Below are 18,213 nucleotides of genomic sequence, written 5' to 3'. Positions count from 1 at the left end.
CACTAGATAGCGCAGTTGCTTTGAGAAAATATCCCGGCATTTAATTCATCTTTGCTGTGCAGTCCTGTGAAACCTCTGTTGGCCCCCAAATAATAACACATTTCAGTAAAAAATTAATAAGAGTTTTAATTATATAATAATAATATGTAATTTAATTATATATAATAGTATAATTTTCATGTGTTGCTCCACACTGGTGGAATGACCTACCAAGTACCAGAACAGTAGCGTCCCTGTTTATCTTCAAGAAGCTCAGCTCTTGAAAATACAACTCTTCCAAGAGCATTGAAGGCTATCCCTGCAGAAAGCCTTTGTTGTTCTCCAGCACTCATTACTTCACCTTTAACTTTATACATTTGTAAATGTTGAGTGTTTCATATTTTCTGCTGCCTATCTTGGCCAGGACTTAATCTTAATCTCAATGGGATTTCCCTGGTTAAAGGTTAAATAAAATTAAAAAAAAATACATAAATCACAAACCTTGTCTCGAAAGTGGCATACGCCTTCTTTTGTGCATAAGCAAGCTTTATAAATGAGGCCCCTGAAATTAACTTTGAAATATAAATATATTCTGTGCTGCCCTCAGTTCTTCAGGGAGGCTTTTCCTCAACCTAGAACCAGAACTAGAACGAGATGACGTAAGGGTTCTAGAAGGCTCAATTGTCATAGCAAGTCAGAAAAAAAGGACAGAGTCAGACCATTAACATGTTTTTTTAAAAAAAAACAAAAAAAATATCCTAAAATCTGCTCTGAAACAGAGAGACCACTTTTAACTTTATTAAAAGCTATTTCTTTTTATCCCTTTTTAACACTATACACTGGCAGAAGTGTATGGTTCAAGGGTGACATATTATGGTATGTATGAGTATAGACTTATATGCTCTGATGTGAACATGAGTGCTTATAATGTACTAGAAGTTTTTTTTATTTATTAAATCCAGTCCCTGAGTGCCCGTGAAATGTGTTGTATGTTCTGCAACATAAAAAACCCTCTAATCTAATCTAATCTAATCTCTCTCTCTCTCTCTCTCTCTCTCTCTCTCCACTCACTCTCTCTCTCTCTCAGTCTTTGAATGTTTGTAAATACAGAGGGAGGAGCAGTGAAAGTAAACTCTTCCCTGTCTTTTGATTAGATTCTATTTTACCTGTGAAGCAGAATGACAACAAAGTGAGTGTTCATCTGATTATGATGATGATATTTGATTGTATATGATGATTATTTACTGTTGGTGTGTACATAAATCTGTTTAAACAGTCACATTATGGGGGACAAAAATCAAGTCCCCATAATGTGAATTACTTCATTTTAAGGTAAAGACATGTTTTGAAGTCAGGTTGATGTCAGAGGTTAAGGTTTGCGTCTGCATTAGGATTAGGTCAATAGTAGTTGGTTAAGATTAGAGTAAATCTCCAGGAAATTAATGTAAATCAAAGTATTATCCTCTGAAGTCATAGAAACCAGTCTCTGTCTGTCTCTCTCTCTCTCTCTCTCTCTCTCTCTCTCTCTTTCTCTCTCTTTCTTTCTCTCTCCCTCTCCCTCTCTCCCTCAGACTGAATGGAATCCAGAAGATGAGTGGTCTTGTGGAGGAAGACGAGGACACAGCAGAGCCTCCAGGACCCAGTTGTCTGTCTTTGAAGTCTAACAAGTCTAAAGATGAACCTCCGTGCTTCAGTAATGAACCTGGAGTGTCAGACACAAAGTAAGGGAGCTGCTATAAACCTGTAACAGAGAAAAACTTTTTCTGGTTCTTCAGTCAAATCAGTGTGATCATATGTGGCTGTAGCTCAGTTCATGTTGTGCGTGATCAACATAGATTAGAACAGAAGAAATATTTCTCAAGCCGGTTTCTCTACATTCCCACTGCAGCACCAAGTCAACTTGGTTTATTTATAGAAACTGGTGATTTTCCAGCCTCGTCACCGTCATTACTCTGGGAAACAAGAAAAGCAGTTCTAAGTGAAAAGAAAGAAATCAAAGCTTATTTATAAGAAAGTTAAATAAATTACTTAAATTTACCAACACAACAAGTAAACAATGAACTTCCATCCACGGCCATATTTGAGCAAACTATTTTAAATAGTCGAAAGGAAGGAGTCGTTCATTTTTAAGTAACTTCTCTGCCTCAGAAAACATATGATTTCCTGAGTCTAGGGCTGGGTTTCTCCTGAGCAAGGCATCAAATCCCCTTTGCCCCTTGGGCACAGATAAGTGCTGCCCACTGCTCCTGCACCCGGCTGGTGTGTGTTCATGTGTTAAAAGGATGGTTTAAATGCAGATGTCAAATTCACTATCACTAATTGGCGTGTGTGCAAAATGAACTCTTTCTAATATTTAATCGATACAGATACACAAATGATCATACAAGCAGCCACTCAGACTGTAATACACCCAGATCACAGCTGTCACCATGACACACACACACACACAGCAACAGTAACCAGACAGGTTCTTCATAATACCTGTCACTGTGCAGCCTCCTCTTTGTTTTAAAGCTGAAACTGTTTCACACATGGACGTTCTGATCCTCTTTGAGTCTGTAGGGTCAGCTTCTCTCGATACTGAGGTCAGGGTACCAAAGCCACTGCTCTGCTCTCACTTTCAGGTCGCTTGAGTATAATCATTTTTGCCACCAAGTCTGTGATCATTTGGAGTTGAGTCATCTACATTAACATGCATTAATACATTTTTTACCTGTCTGAAACATGGACTTGTAATTCTTTTATTTTTTTCAAAACATACACATGTACACATATATGCAAATACACACACACACACACACACATATATGTATATGTATATATGAACCATGTTGGTTCATAATTTTTAGGGAGTAAATTATGTCATTTTGACTAAAAAAGTAATTTTTTATTTTGAAATAATCTCTTGTCCAACAGAAAGTAAATAACATAAAATCAAAAGCCTCAGCCTCAACACATTTTTGACCTCATCAAGGTAAAATATTATGGAGCATAAAAATAAATCCCATTCCTGTGACCTGAATGTTTCCTGCTGACATGTAACTAACAGCCTTGTGATGTGTTCAGGTATTTTCATGTAAATGTAATGTAAAAATGTAAAAAGGAAATAGGAAACGGCCGCACTAAACAGCTAAACATGATTGATTCTTTTTCACTAAACAAACATGAAAGCATTGTGTCAACTGGCTAACTTGGCTAACAATAGCATACCAGACCCAAACCCAAATATCAGGTCAAAATGTTTGTGTGAACTCAGCAGGTCAGATCTACTCTGGAGGTCACCCTGACTGCTGAGGCTGGTTTCTTATCAAAGTGTCTTTAAAAACAACATCATCAGTGATGGATGTGATGTTTGTGTTTGCAGAATTCAGAACCAGAGACGGAGAGCAGAGACTCCAGGACCCAGCTGTATGTATCTGATGAGGGACTTGTCCAAAGACCTACCTCCGGTATTCAGTAATGAACCTGGAGCCTCAAACACAAAGTAAGAGACAGTTTGTCCTATGAACGTTCACAAAGACAGGAACACACACACAAAAGCTGTGTGTGAGGAACTGATTCTAAATCTGATGAAACTAATCAATGAGTCAGTCGAGTCAGAGAGTGTGTGAGAATGAGCCTCTGGGGGAGAACTTTACAACAGTCCATCAGAACCACTGTGAGACAAAGTTGTAAGGAAATAAACCCAGAATGTCTCACATCATAGGACAAGTTAGTCACATGTCTCCAGTCGTCACTGAGCTCAACATTTGCTTCAGGTCATGAAGGTCAACAAACAAACAGTTGAGGGTCGAGGGTTTTCATTCACTGTCTGTCTCAGCCACACACATGTCCACCTGTCCCTGACATGTTTGTAATAAAGAAATGTCTTCACAGAGACGAGTTTGCTGTTTCTGTGGATGAGCAGACGTCCCGCTGTCCTCTGTGTCAGGACATCCTGAAGGATCCAGTCTCCACCAGCTGTGGTCACTGGTTCTGCAGACGCTGCATCTCCTCATACTGGGACCAGTCTGGTCCACCAGGAGACTCTTGCTGTCCCCAGTGTGGACAGAGACCTGGATTTGGACAACAGACACAGAGTAAGAAAGAACATGTGTCTGCTGATGTCTTCACTCCTGAAAACAAGACTTGTTCTCTTCTGTCAAACTGCATCAATATTTGAGATGATGATAAATAAACACAAAATTAAAAACTGTTACTCATGTTACTGAAAGTGATAATGAAGATTATTCAGTTTCATCCTCTGCTATGGGTTCAAGAGAGGATTGTTTACACTCATTTTCCAGCTTATACATTATTGTTGTTATTTTCTATGCAGATGATACACTTTTCTTTCACAATCACCACAATCTGTCACTGATAAAAATAATCATCAGCTGCTCAGATTATTTCTTCAGTCTGACTTTGTCTCTTGTTTGTCCTTTCAGCAAATGTTGGTCTGCAGGAGGTTCTAGATGAACATAAGATTAGTCTGATGATGAGATTTAAACATGTGACTGAAGGAACTGATGAAACAGGAAGTAGAACCCTCCTGAACAAGATCTTCACTGAGCTCTACATCACAGAGGGACAGAGTGAAGAGGTCAATACTCAACATGAGGTGATGCAGCTGGAGACAAACTCCAAGAAGAAGATCGTCCAGGACACTCCCATCAAGTGCTGTGACATCTTTAAAGTCTTACCTGACCAGCAGGGGCGCATCAGAGTCGTCCTGACCAACGGCGTTGCTGGTGTTGGAAAAACCTTCTCGGTGCAGAAGTTCACTCTGGACTGGGCTGAGGGTTCAGAAAACCAGGATGTGAATCTGCTGATTCTACTTTCATTCAGGGAGCTGAACCTGATCAGAGATCAGCAGCACAGTCTTCTCACACTGCTCCATGTTTTCCATCCAACATTACAGAAGGTCAGAGCGGAGAAGCTTGCTGTCTGTAAACTTTTGTTCATCTTTGACGGCCTGGATGAAAGCAGACTCTCACTGGACTTCAACAGTGGGATGCTTGTTTCTGACGTCACACACAGGTCATCAGTCAACGTGCTGCTGACCAACCTCATCCAGGGGAATCTGCTTCCCTCGGCTCTCATCTGGATAACTTCCCGACCTGCAGCGGCCAATCAGATCCCTCCTACATGTGTTGACAGGGTAACAGAAGTACAAGGCTTCACTGACGACCACAAGGACGAGTACTTCAGGAAGAGAACCAGAGATAAAGATCTGTCCAGCAGAATCATCTCGCACATCAAGACCTCCAGGAGCCTCCACATCATGTGTCAAATCCCAGTCTTCTGCTGGATCAGCGCTACAGTTCTGGAGCACATGTTGACCACAGAGCAGAGAGGAGAGCTACCCAAGACCCTGACAGACCTGTACTCACACTTCCTGCTGGTTCAGGCAAAGAGGAAGAAGATCAAGTATGATAAAGGACGTGAGATGAGTCCACGGGAGCTGATGGAGACTGACAGGGACTTTCTTCTGAAGCTGGGGAGGCTGGCCTTTGAACATCTACAGAAAGGAGACATCATGTTCTACCAAGGAGACCTGGAGCGATGTGGTCTTAGTGTGACAGAGGCCTTGGTGTACTCAGGAGTTTGTACAGAAATCTTCAAAAGAGAGAGTGTGATCTTCCAGGAATCAGTCTACTGCTTTGTTCATCTGAGCATTCAGGAGTTTCTGGCTGCAGTCTACATGTTCCACTGTTTCACCAACAATAAGACACGGGTCCTGAAGAACTTCCTGGGAGAAGAATACTCAGCCCAGATCCAAACACCTTTTTTGAACAAGCTCTCCTCTCTTGTTAAAAGTCACTTCTCACTGGCTGTGCTCCTGAAAGGAGCCATGGAGAAATCCCTTCAAAGTGAAAATGGTCACCTGGACCTGTTTGTTCGCTTCCTTCATGGACTCTGTCTGGGGGCCAACCAGAGACTCTTAGGAGGTCTGCTGGGTCAGACTAAGATCAGTCCAAAAATAATCCAGATAGTCTCGAAGAACCTAAAGAAAATGAACACAGACGACATCTCACCTGACAGAAGCATCAACATCTTCCACTGTCTGATGGAGATGAATGACCAATCAGCGTATCAGGAGATCCAAGCGTTCATGAAGTCAAAGGACAGAGAACAGGAACTCTCTGAGATCCAATGTTCAGCTCTGGCCTACATGCTGCAGATGTCTGAGGAGGTTCTGGAAGAGTTGGACCTGAGCAAGTACAGAACATCAGTCCAGGGAAAACACAGGCTGATTCCAGCTGTGAGGAACTGCAGGAAGGCTGTGTAAGTTCAGACATGATCAATAACATCATCAATCAGGGTTGATTAATCGTTTGATTTATCAAATACACACAGAAGTCAATTCTTCTCATTCTTCTCAGTTTGTGAGTCAGCTGTGTTTTTTTCTGGAGATGTTTTAAATGATGAAAGTTCAAACTGAATATTGGTCAGCTGGTTGTGATTCTTGTTTTGAACTGACTAAAAACACCAAATCACAACATACATTAGCTCAAGTCTCTGATTACGGTATACAGAAACATTTACAATAGAGAGAAGATAAACCAACAGTTCACACAATGAACAAACAGGGGAGAGAGAAAAAAATCTTTTAACAGAAGAAGAAATCTCTGACAGAACCAGACTCAAACATGTGCAGTATCTGCCTTGACTGGTTGGGGTGAAAGGACAAAATGGGGGACAGAGGTGTCCCCCATTTTGAAGAGGGAAAGAGGGATGTGAGGTAGAGACGGAAGAGAGAGACCAGGCTCAGAAATATAACAGTTGTGTCAGGTTCTAAGTTTAAACAGGACATTTGTGAATGATTTATGACATGTTTACAACTACAATGTTATTTCTACAAGCAGCAGAGTCTGTTAATAAACATTATACTGATATCAACTTTAATTATAGATTAATAATAATTACAATAATACTACTATAAATGATAGAGGATACATTTTCATTTATTTAAATAATAGACATTTAAATTCAGCATATTTTACTTTATGTTTCATTAAAGTCAACTGGTCACCTAGAGCAGCAGGGGAGCTATGTGAGGATGCTCTTTGTGGATTATAGCTCTGCATTTAACACCACCCCCTCACAAGCTAGTAGTCAAACTGGGGGACCTGGGGCTTCCATACACCACCTGCATGTGGATCAATAGCTTCCTCTCAGACCGCAGACAAAGGGTGTCAGAGGGGGCCACCACACAACCACGGCCCTAAGCCTCAGTACCAGCTCTCCCTATGGCTGTGTGCCGAGTCCTTTGCTCTACTCCCTCTACACACACGACTGCTCCCCTGTCCATCACAGCAACACCATGGTGAAGTTTGCAGATGACACCACAGTGGTGGGGCTCATCTCCGGCGGGGGGGACTGTGGGGATAGGGTGGCAGACTTCCGCTTCCTGGGAGTCCATATCGAGGAGGACCTATCCTGGAGTGTGAACACCTCTGAGCTGCTGAAAAAGCTTAGTTAATCCTAAGCTGCTAGTGTCCTTTTACCGTGCCTCACTAACATACTGCATACGCGTATTGTACACCAGCTGCACAGCAGCTCAGAAGAAGGCACTCCAGAGGGGGTCATCAACACTGCCCAAAGGATCGTCGGCTGCCCTCTCCCCACACTGGAAGAACTACAATGTTCCCGTTGCCTCAAAAAAGCCCAGAACATTATAAATTATCCAAATTTATCCAAATGCAATAATCACCCTCAAACCTGACCCAAGCCTGACAATCATCTCCGGATTCTGGTATCCATGTGTTATACATGTAATAATGACGATGTCGTCAGTTTTAATTTCCTGCTTCAAATCTTCCACAGTTTCACAGCATCTCCTGTTAACAATATATGATGTCACTGCACATTTGCAACAGACATCATACTCCACACCGAGTAAACTAAGACAGAGACAGAAAATATTGAAGTACTGTGTTATAATAATCTTAAAGAGTCACATTTGACATTTTCTATAATCACAGACTTTATGGTTGAGAGACAGTCTGAAGTCATGCTCTCAGCTCTGAACACATGATGAAACACTGACTGGTTTCAAGCAGCAACTTTGTCGCCTGAAGTCTCATTCATGTTTTATTCTTCATTCAGGTTGAGTGACTACAGTTTGACAGAGACCAGCTGTTCTTCTCTTGTCTCATCTCTGAAGTCCAACCACTCCCACCTGAGAGAACTGGACCTGAGCAACAGCAAGCTGCAGGATTCAGGATTGAAGCTGTTGTGTTCTGGACTAGAGAGTCCACACTGTAGACTGGAGGCTCTGTGGTGAGTTCACTGACTGAAGCTGCTGTTGTTTTTTTCAAACTTTCATTTCATTAACATTAAACTCATTTTATTCACTGATGAATAACTCCTTAAACACACACAATAATAAAATGAACAAATAAATACACCGATGTTTCATTCAAAAACGGGCAAAATGTGAAGGAGCCGACGATTCATGTGACAATTGGGACACGCCCACATCGCAGTGTTGTGACACGTTTTGATAAAATCTGGACGATGAATCCACACTTGGAGGATCCAGGCCCTGGGTTGAGACACAGCTAGAGTCTGGACCCGACTGAACCCGACATTTCGACCCGACTCGCTACTCTGACTGTCACACGGATGCTGGTTAGACTTTATTTATGGTTATAACTAATGACAAAAGTTATTGTTACACACACACACCACTCACATACATACACACCACGCTCTCTCACACACACACACACAAACAACCTTAGTAATATTTTTTTTTCAAATTAATGTAATCATAAATTAAATAAAGCTTTTTGTTTTTAAATATAAATTCAGCATATTTTACTCTGTGTTTCATTAAAGTCGACTGATGTGACTGAACCTGACCTGGTCAGGTATACATGTGTTACATATATAAGAATGACGCTGTGGTCCATCCTTGGTGCAGCACTTTAAATTTGACTCCTGCAGAAACAAACACATTCATGTCAGTCCTTAACATCTGTGTTGCTCTGCATTACTTGTGTTGTCTGACTCACATAATACCACATAAGAAAGTCAAAGACATTCACATTATGATCATGTGATCCTGCAAAGAGGATCTTTTTCATTTCTATTAATAACAAAATTAACAGTTTTTAGCTAAACAAAAAATGACTTCACGCAGCAACTTTGTCGTCTTAAGTCTCATGTTTTATTCTTTATTCAGGTTGATGGGCTGCAGTTTGTCAAAAATCAGCTGTTCTTCTTTGGTCTCAGCTCTAAAGTCCAACCCCTCCCACCTGAGAGCTCTAAACTTGGGCAGCAACAAGCTGCAGGATTCAGGAGTGAATCTGCTGTGTTCTGGACTGGAGAGTCCACACTGTAGATTGAAGGCTCTGTGGTGAGTTCACTGACTGAACACACACACACACACATTCGACATACATGACTTGAGGGGACATTGCATTGACTTACATTAATTTCCTTGAGACTTAGTCTAACATTAACCATACTTACTACTGGCCTAATCCTAACCCTAACCTCAACCTAAGCTTAAAACATATCTTCACATTAAAATGTAGTAATTTACATTATAGGGACTTGCTTTTTGTCCCCACAAGGAAGACAAGTCCCCATAATGTGACTGTGTGAACAGGTTTAGGTCCTCACAACATTAATAATACCTGGACACACACCCACACACACACACTTGTCGTCTGAAGTCTCATCTTTTATTCTTTATCAAGGTTGAGTGGCTGCAGTTTGTCAGAGATCAGCTGTTCTTCTCTGGCCTCACTTCTGAAGTGCAACCCCTCCCACCTGAGAGGACTGAACCTGAACGAGAACAAGCTGCAGGATTCAGGAGTGAAGCTGCTGTGTTCTGGACTGGAGAGTCCACACTGTAGACTGGATACTCTGTTGTGAGTTCACTAACTGAACACACACAGTCACGCACACACACACTCGTCATCTAAAGTCTTATGTTTTATTCTTTATTCAGGTTGAGTGACTGCAGTTTGTCAAAGATCAGCTGTTCTTCTCTGAGCTCAGCTCTGAAGTCCAACCCCTCCCACCTGAGAGAACTGAGCCTGAGCAACAACAAGCTGCAGGATTCAGGAGTGAAGCTGCTGTGTTCTGGATTGGAGAGTCCACACTGTAGACTGAAGACTCTGAAGTGAGTTCACTGACTGAACACACACACACACACACACACACACACACAGTCGTCTGAAGTCTCATGTTTTATTCTTTATTGAGGTTGATGGGCTGCAGTTTGTCAGAGATCAGCTGTTCTTCTGTGATCTCGGCTCTTAAGTCTGACCCCTCCCACCTGAGAGAACTGAACATGAGCAACAACAAGCTGCAGGATTCAGGAGTGAAGCTGCTGTGTTCTGGACTGGAGAGTCCACACTGTAGACTGAAGACTCTGTTGTGAGTTCACTAACTGAACACACACACACGCAGTCATACACACACACACTCAGTCGTCTGAAGTCTCATGCTTTATTCTTCATTCAGGTTGTGGGCCTGCAGCTTGTCAGAGATCAGCTGTTATTCTCTGATCTCAGCTCTGAAGTCCAACCCCTCCCACCTGAGAGAACTGGACCTGAGTCAGAACGAGCTGCAGGATTCTGGAGTGAAGCTGCTGTGTTCTGGACTGGAGAGTCCACACTGTAGACTGGCGACTCTGAAGTGAGTTCTCTGACTCTCTTACTATTGTAAATTTCAGATGTTTAATCCACAACTGAACCTCATTAATGTTCACACATCAGTTGAATCAGTGATGAATGAATTAATGAATTCCATTTGAAACTGTGGTTGTTGCATGTTCCACTTTTTCTTCTCTAAGATGCAGAATTACGATCTTTTCACACCTGACGTGTTTTCTCACGACATTTATTTTCACGTTAATCCATACCTTTTTTTCAAATCTGTATCATTCGCTGTAATTTTAAGAAAATAATAATGAGTCAGATCATCTGTGATGAGTTCAAGGCTCTCTACTGTGAAGATTGATTTTAGATACGATCACTGGATAATTAATCAATAATCTTGTGCATGTACTTGTCTTGAAACACTGTCACACACAGTTGTCTAAAGTCTCGTGTTTTATTCTTTATTCAGGTTGAGTCGCTGCAGTTTGTCAGAGATCAGCTGTTCTTCTCTGGCCTCAGCTCTGAAGTCCAACCCCTCCCACCTGAGAGAACTGGACCTGAGTGCTAACAGGCTGCAGGATTCAGGAGTGAAGCCTCTGTCTGATTTTGAGAAGAGTCCAGACTACAGACTGAACACTCTGAGGTGAGTAGAGGATTAGAGTTAGTGTCCACTTTGATCAGTGTTGTACTCATCACAGCATCAAAGCAAAGATCCAGTGTTTCCTCAGTGAAGCTGTGAGAGCAGATTAGTGACAGGCTAGAGCTGCCCGCCTCACATGATGACTTCATCACTGATGAGTGACACTGGTGACACAGATGGTGAGGTGGTGAAGTGAAAGCAGATTTTAGATCCACTGTATTGTACACTGTAAAACAGCTACACTACAAATAAGCCAAATCTTCTTGAATTGGTTTTCAATTATCATCTATTGTTTGGTTAGAAAACTTAAAATTAACTTACTAACTAACAGACTCTAATGTCATTTTCCTTAAAACTCTGAAAAACTGGCCAGAACTGTCAAGACATGACCAAAATGTAAATAAATTATATTTATCAGAAGCAAAGAAATTCTGTTTTGTAAGAAATGTTGACTTAAAATGAATCTTCCTTTACTTGACTAATCTGACTTTAAGAATTTATACTTTGTTATTTTTGTGTGGGAATTAATTTTACGTTTGTTTTTTAACACAAACTTAGACTTAGCATAACATCTTATTTTAAGACAATGTCAGGTTTTTGTTTTCTTCATATGAGAGTATTTTTCATGATCAATACTTGCTTGCCAAAATAATTTTTCTTTTAATGCAAAAAAAATTATTACAATTTCCCAGAAACTAGGCGTAAACATTAAACATGTTCCACAAACACCTTCAACTGTAACTATTATAAAACCATGTAAAAGTAAATTACATTCACATTTTTCTTCAAATAACATTAAGAGGCTGCAAACGCAGAGATTACACCAATGTTGGGCAACATTTTTTCGAGAGGGCCATATTGACATAAATTAAGCAACCGAAGGGCCACAGATAAAAGTTTGCAAAGAAATAACAATAAATACACCTTAAATCACATAATATTTTAGACATATAACTTCATGTATACATTTCCTTTCCTGTGACTATTTCAAAACAAAAAGTCTGACTGTGTTACACCAGTTAAATGCTATTAATGTGAAAGTGCAAAACAGAAATGCTTGTGTTTACAGTCTCTAAATATAGTGCTCCACAAAACACGGTGTGTAATCTCAGCATAAAGGAGTTGCATTATTTGTCTGAATTATATGTTTTGAGCCCAACATAAATTAAACCACTCAGAATTTAGTTGGCCATTGATTTTCAAAGGCAGGTGTAATAATATTAACTCGGACTTGTGTCCCCACGCAAGCATCCCCAGTGCACTTGGACCAGTTCTGCTCTGTTCTGGATGTGCTGCATCACTGACTCTCTCCTGTGACTCTGACTCTTCTCCTCTCTTGTCTTCTCTCAACAGGTGGTAGTGAGGATCTTGATGAAGGTGAGCGTGAAGAGGGCGATGTGTGTGTGTGTTGACAGAAGATGTCAACACAGGCCTCAGATTTCATCCTGAGGCCTGCACTGTGATGCCGTTCCAACTCATCTGAAAACAAAAACACAAATGACAGTGGTGGTGTTTTTCTGTGACATCTGTGAACACAGATTGCTTTTTTTTTTTACACATATTTGAAAGAATGTGTGTAAATCTGCCTGAAATGTTGGAGAGAGATTTAATTATTAAGAAGTATGCATATTCTTTCAAATCTGAGTGAAATAAAAAAAACAACCTCTGTTAACTATTATTTACTCATATATTAAAAAGCCTTAAAGCTATTTTTCCCCTCATTTTCTGTCACTGAAAAATAGTTTCCCTGCGCAGACAATAAAGTTTCTATCTTCTGATATGCATCTGCAATTCAGGTAATCCCAGACAAAAATAACATGTCAGACATTCATGACTTTATTCTAACTAAACTTTATCTTATCTGTTAGTTCCAAAACTGACCACTAGTTAGCAAAATCAAGCTGAGCAAAAAAAATTGTGATATTTTAGGACTTGGTCTGGGTGCATGTGGTAGAGGAGTCTAGAAAACAAGAGAATGCTCAGTCCACAAATTATGTCCTAAATTTTCTGGATGTCCTGATATTAAAGGTGTTTTATCATAAGAAATGTACTGATTTTTCACATAAATACACACAGACTCAAGAGGGGCAATAACCCCACTGGGGGGGGGTTCTATCTTTTGTGTATTTAGGATTATGACAGAAAATCAGTTGATTTAGAGGAGTAATGTTCACTTTTAGCAACAAAGAATTAATATTCATCTATAATTGAAGAGGTATGAAATCCATATTTGTGTTTTATTCCAAAACTACTCAATAAAAGTACTTCATACTACTTGTGCATGAAGTAAATTAGTACTGAGTCTAATGAAACTGAAATCATAACTACTAAATTGTGTTTTTTATATTACTTCAAAAAAAGTTTTTTGTAGTCAAAAGTGAACTTTGAACTGGAATTACTCTGAAAGTATACAGTAAAAGTACTTGCTATGTATTTACATACTACTTGTGTATAAAGTACAAGAGGTAGCTACTGCGTCCAAAACATAAACTACTAATAAAAATGATGGGTTTTATACAACTTCAAAGAAGGACGATTAACCTAATTTTTGTTGTGAAAAGTGAACTTTGACCCTTGATTACTCCATCTATACAGTAAAAATACATCATCCTGCTTGTGTATGAACTCTGTCCAACTGAAGTGAAATCACTGAGCTGATGCTATCGCGTGTAAAACATAAAGAACACACACACACATTGAGCAAAATACACAAAAAACTACTACATACTGAACATCCTGTAAGAACTAAACCAAAGTTTTTTCATCTTGACGTCATATTAATTTGACATTATCCAATTTACAAATGACAGCAACTGTCGGCTCTTTTGCATCCTTTTACTTTATATATTTATTTATTTACAAATAACACGGAAAAGGCAATACAGGCGACAATATGACACCATAAAATACTGGAAAACATCTGTCTTGACTTAGAAAAATCTGAATACAGTGTCTGATATTTGTCATTTCCAAAGGCAGAAATTCCCATATTTGATTCAAAAACGTCTTAAAATAAGGAAGTGATTGATTTTCTGCTGTTTCTGCATGTTTCTTGCTGTCTTTATGAAAACTCTTTTTCTGACCTATTTAATTCAGAAATGAAACAGGCTGTATAATATGGACTCACAATGTCAAACTGGCATTGACATTATTAGGTGAGTCAAATATGGTTTATTATTTTACTATTCATTATTGCTGTATCAGGCATGAATTACCTGTGATAACACTCTTCCCTATATCACAATCCTGTGGCAGTATTTGAAACTCTCTGTTGGTAATATAAAGGGTATTATTAACCATATTTTTCTTTTGAGTTTTTTCACATTCGCTCAAGTTGTACAACATTGTTGAAGTTGTAATGTTCAAGCAAGGATAGCTGTGTAAACATGTGTCTGCATCGTGCCACCACTACCACTAGATAGCGCAGTTGCTTTGAGTAACATCCCAGCAGTTAATTCATCTTTGCTGTGCACTCCTGTGAAACCTCTGTTGGCCCCCAAATAATAAAACATTTCAGTAAAATAAATAAATAAATAAAATAAAGCGTTTTTAATATTGTTCATAGATAATTTAAAATACATCACTGATGTTATGATTATGATTATTATTATGCTAATTATTCTGCAGTGAATACAGAAGATTACAGGTAACACGCTGGGTAAGTAAATTAATATTTGTATTGGAATTTTGCTAACAATTTGTTTACCAGTGACACAATCAGACAGAAACAGTTCAGTGTTTCATTTCTAATGGCAAACTGTTGTTTTTACTGTGTTATTTCACAGTAATCGCTCACTCGCTCTTTAAATGATATCAGTATGAACTCAGTATGACGGCTATAGTTGATTCTTTGAATTGTCTAGTCATTTACTTGAGTCTGGCATTGTAATTGTACACATTGGCTCACATAGGTGCATTCGATTCCCTGCTGTCAGATTATGGTCTGTAGACTGTATGCCTGCTCATGAGTTCATTATCCTGGTGTTTTGGCAAAAGATCAAGAATGTCTTGTGTAATTAATGTTATAATAGAAATGAGCTTATGCTATTATAGTGTTGTTTTGTTTATATTAAAGTGACTTCTTTCTGTTGCTGCAGGTCTGAGACATGAAATCATGTCAAGAGTCATTCGCTGTCGCCTCCAGAAATCACTGAAGAGGAGGATATTGAGTTGATTGGCTGCACATCACTTCACACACATGATCAGACAGCAACACACACACACACACACACACACACACCTTTATGACAGGGGATCCTGGACATCTGCCCTAGTGCACACACACATACACACACAGACGTGGTGACTGTGTCTCCACTAATCTTTGAGAGGAAACACAAACTGTCCTGTGACCTGTTTTCACACACTCTTCACACACCCTCATGCCTGTCATATAAACCTGTGGATTTTCTCAACACACACATTCATCAAGTCATCATCAGCCTCTGGCCAAGAAGAAGGGGCTTGTAACCAGAGGGTCGTCGTATTTCGAATCCAGAGACAGATCAACGGCTGAGGTGCCCCTGAGCAAAGTACTCAATCCCCATGGCTCCCCGGACTCAGATGTTTGCTGCCCACTGCTCCTGCACCCGGTATGTGTGTTCACTACTGCTGTGTAATCAAGATGGATTAAAAAACAAAAGATACATTCAATTTAAGAATGAATTTAACCACTTAAACACACACAAATACAAATGCACACAATTTCGGATGGGTCAGATAACGTACATCCTTATAAATCAGCGAACAGTGCATCTACTTACTTGTGTCTTAGTTTGCATAAAATATCATCACCTTATAAAACTTCCATTAACAATAATGTTTGAAAAACACACACAAAACAACCAAGCAAATAAATACATGTAAAAAATCAGTTGCATGATGGGAAGTGTAAACTTTCACTGCACTGTATTAGGAAATGTTGCTTTGCTCTTTTAAATAGAACTTTTACAAGTTGACAGAAGTGCTAAATGATCCTTTTCACTGCATGATCAGCACCTGGTATAAAGTTCCCCTATAGTAACACGAAGATTTCAAAGATTTTAGTTAACATTTTCAACCGTTATGTACTGTTTCGAAAATGTGTTCCAAACTGATTTAAAATAGTTTTGACTCGAAATACATTTTAAAGATGGCACTTACTTTGAAATGGCTAGAAGTGATTAATGTTTGTAATGCTGCCAATGTATGTGGTGCCATTCAGGCAAACATACACATTATCAAAGGTGGATACCCACATTGAAATGTTATAATGCTGCAGACTGAAGCAAAAGAGGGAGACGTAAAATATCTAAGAGACAAGAAAGCACACAATAGGTGCACCCATCTCACTCTCCCCCCTTCTCTCTCTCTCTCTCTCTCTCTCTCTCTCTCTCTCTGTAAGTGTGTGTGTGTGTGTCTCACATACACACTTGCTCCCTGTCCTCAGCCCTACTTTCTCTCTGAAGCTGATGTTTCCATTACAGAAATAAAAGCATGAAGGCTAATCCACTTATGTGTTCCCTGGACAACACACACACACACACACACAGACACACACACTTGAATGCCACATTAAGCTTATACAGTACATGTGCATGCACACATACTCACATGCACATGCAAACTTGGACCTATGCTGCTGAAACACATGAAACCCAAGGAAGCAAGTTCAAAGACGCACACATGTTGCAAGTGGATAAATATGGGCACACACACACACACACATACACACACATACAGGGGGGATGCGATTGAAGTAAAAGCCCCTGTTGTGAAAACGTCAAACAGCGCTTTCTTGAGCTCTGGAAATAAATCCCAGCACTGGTTATACACACACAGTACCTGAATGGTATATTACATTCAAAATGATATTTAAAACATAAAAATGTCGTACATGAACCAGGACATTTAACCACACGAGTATGTGCTGGCAAATCCACACCCATTCCATAACCAGTTAATGCCTGACCCTAATCTTAATGTAACCACTAATCAAATCTTAGCCCATTCCGATCCTCAGAAATGAAGTTCTGCCTCATTAGGACCAGGTTTTTGTCTCCATGAGGTCAACTGGTCCTGACAAGGTCAGTGTTTATGCCAGAAAAGGACCTAAAAAGGGAACAAACACACAGAAACTGACAATCTCTCAAGACACATGGAGTGAAAAGATCAAGAGTTGTGCAGGAAAAGGAAGAAGGGATGTAATATTTTCCCCTACACCTGACCCTGATCACGCTTCTCTTTTACACTTTGCAAGTGATTCTTTTATTTTTTTTTAATTTTCAAGAAATAAGAGAGCAATCCTGGAGTTTAGCTGTGTAAGTGATAAAGTCTGAGGACTCCCAAGAGACGGGCTTTAAACTGAATCATCACACAGACACTTTAAATAACTCCTGCTCGGAATCATTGCTCTGCTCGACGATGAAGTCGCGCCGTAAAGAGGCCTCAGTCTTTTATATCAGGACAAACCATTTCAGCTGCAACAAAACACGGCGTCGTTTGTCATCTCTGTTCCTGTCATCTTAACGAGCTACAAAAAAGACTCAAACATCTTTAAACTTCAAATAAATTAATGAAGTAAAACAGGTTTCCCTGCTGAATTTGTTAGCGTTTTGTTGCTTTTACCTTCTGGTGGTGTCGTATTTGTCAGCTGTCTCTTCTCTGGATGACAATTTAAACATTCCACCTGGAAACGCCATCTGTTGATTCATGTTTTACTAGTTTTCCTGATAGTTGCACCAGAAAGACTGTAGCCAATCACAGATCACCAGTCCATCATAGACCGACAATGATACTAACAGCTAATTTATTAGTTACACAGACACAGGATTCCTTATATAGTGGCACAAGTTTTGCTGCGTAATTTGAGTTACTGTTGCCTATTTTTATCATTTCAAACCAATTTGGTCACTGGGCTCTGGCATCAACAAGGCATTTTCACCCAAACGTCTGCCACTCACTGGATATTTTTCTCTTTTTCAGACCATTCTCTGAACCATAGTGATCGCATGT

General features: G+C 39.7%; 1 protein-coding gene across 4 annotated transcripts; it reads left to right on the top strand.

The window, feature by feature from the left end:
• The first annotated feature begins 1,556 nt into the window (after nt 1–1,556).
• LOC131447793 (NACHT, LRR and PYD domains-containing protein 12-like) lies at nt 1,557–18,206 on the top strand. 4 transcript variants are annotated; one of them, XR_009234085.1, is made up of 13 exons: nt 1,557–1,700; nt 3,344–3,463; nt 3,856–4,058; nt 4,407–6,246; nt 8,071–8,244; nt 9,152–9,325; nt 9,672–9,845; nt 9,926–10,099; nt 10,183–10,356; nt 10,444–10,617; nt 11,050–11,223; nt 12,574–15,812; nt 18,184–18,206. XR_009234085.1 is itself a non-coding variant. In XM_058619844.1 (13 exons), the coding sequence occupies exons 1-12, from the start codon at nt 1,570–1,572 to the stop codon at nt 12,578–12,580; spliced, it is 3,519 nt and encodes a 1,172-aa protein (XP_058475827.1). In that variant the 5' UTR covers nt 1,557–1,569; the 3' UTR covers nt 12,581–12,597; nt 14,317–16,184. The 4 variants fall into 4 exon arrangements, 2 of the variants coding, with proteins under 2 accessions (XP_058475827.1, XP_058475826.1); XR_009234086.1 differs by lacking the exon at nt 18,184–18,206 and having other exon boundaries at nt 12,574–14,375; nt 15,318–16,183; XM_058619844.1 differs by lacking the exon at nt 18,184–18,206 and having other exon boundaries at nt 12,574–12,597; nt 14,317–16,184.
• The last annotated feature ends 7 nt before the right edge of the window (nt 18,207–18,213 follow it).

This window comes from Solea solea, chromosome 20, assembly GCF_958295425.1.
Source record: "Solea solea chromosome 20, fSolSol10.1, whole genome shotgun sequence".
Classification (NCBI taxonomy): domain Eukaryota; kingdom Metazoa; phylum Chordata; class Actinopteri; order Pleuronectiformes; family Soleidae; genus Solea; species Solea solea.
Note: the sequence above shows the minus strand (reverse complement) of the source record. Positions and strands in the feature narration are given on the sequence as shown.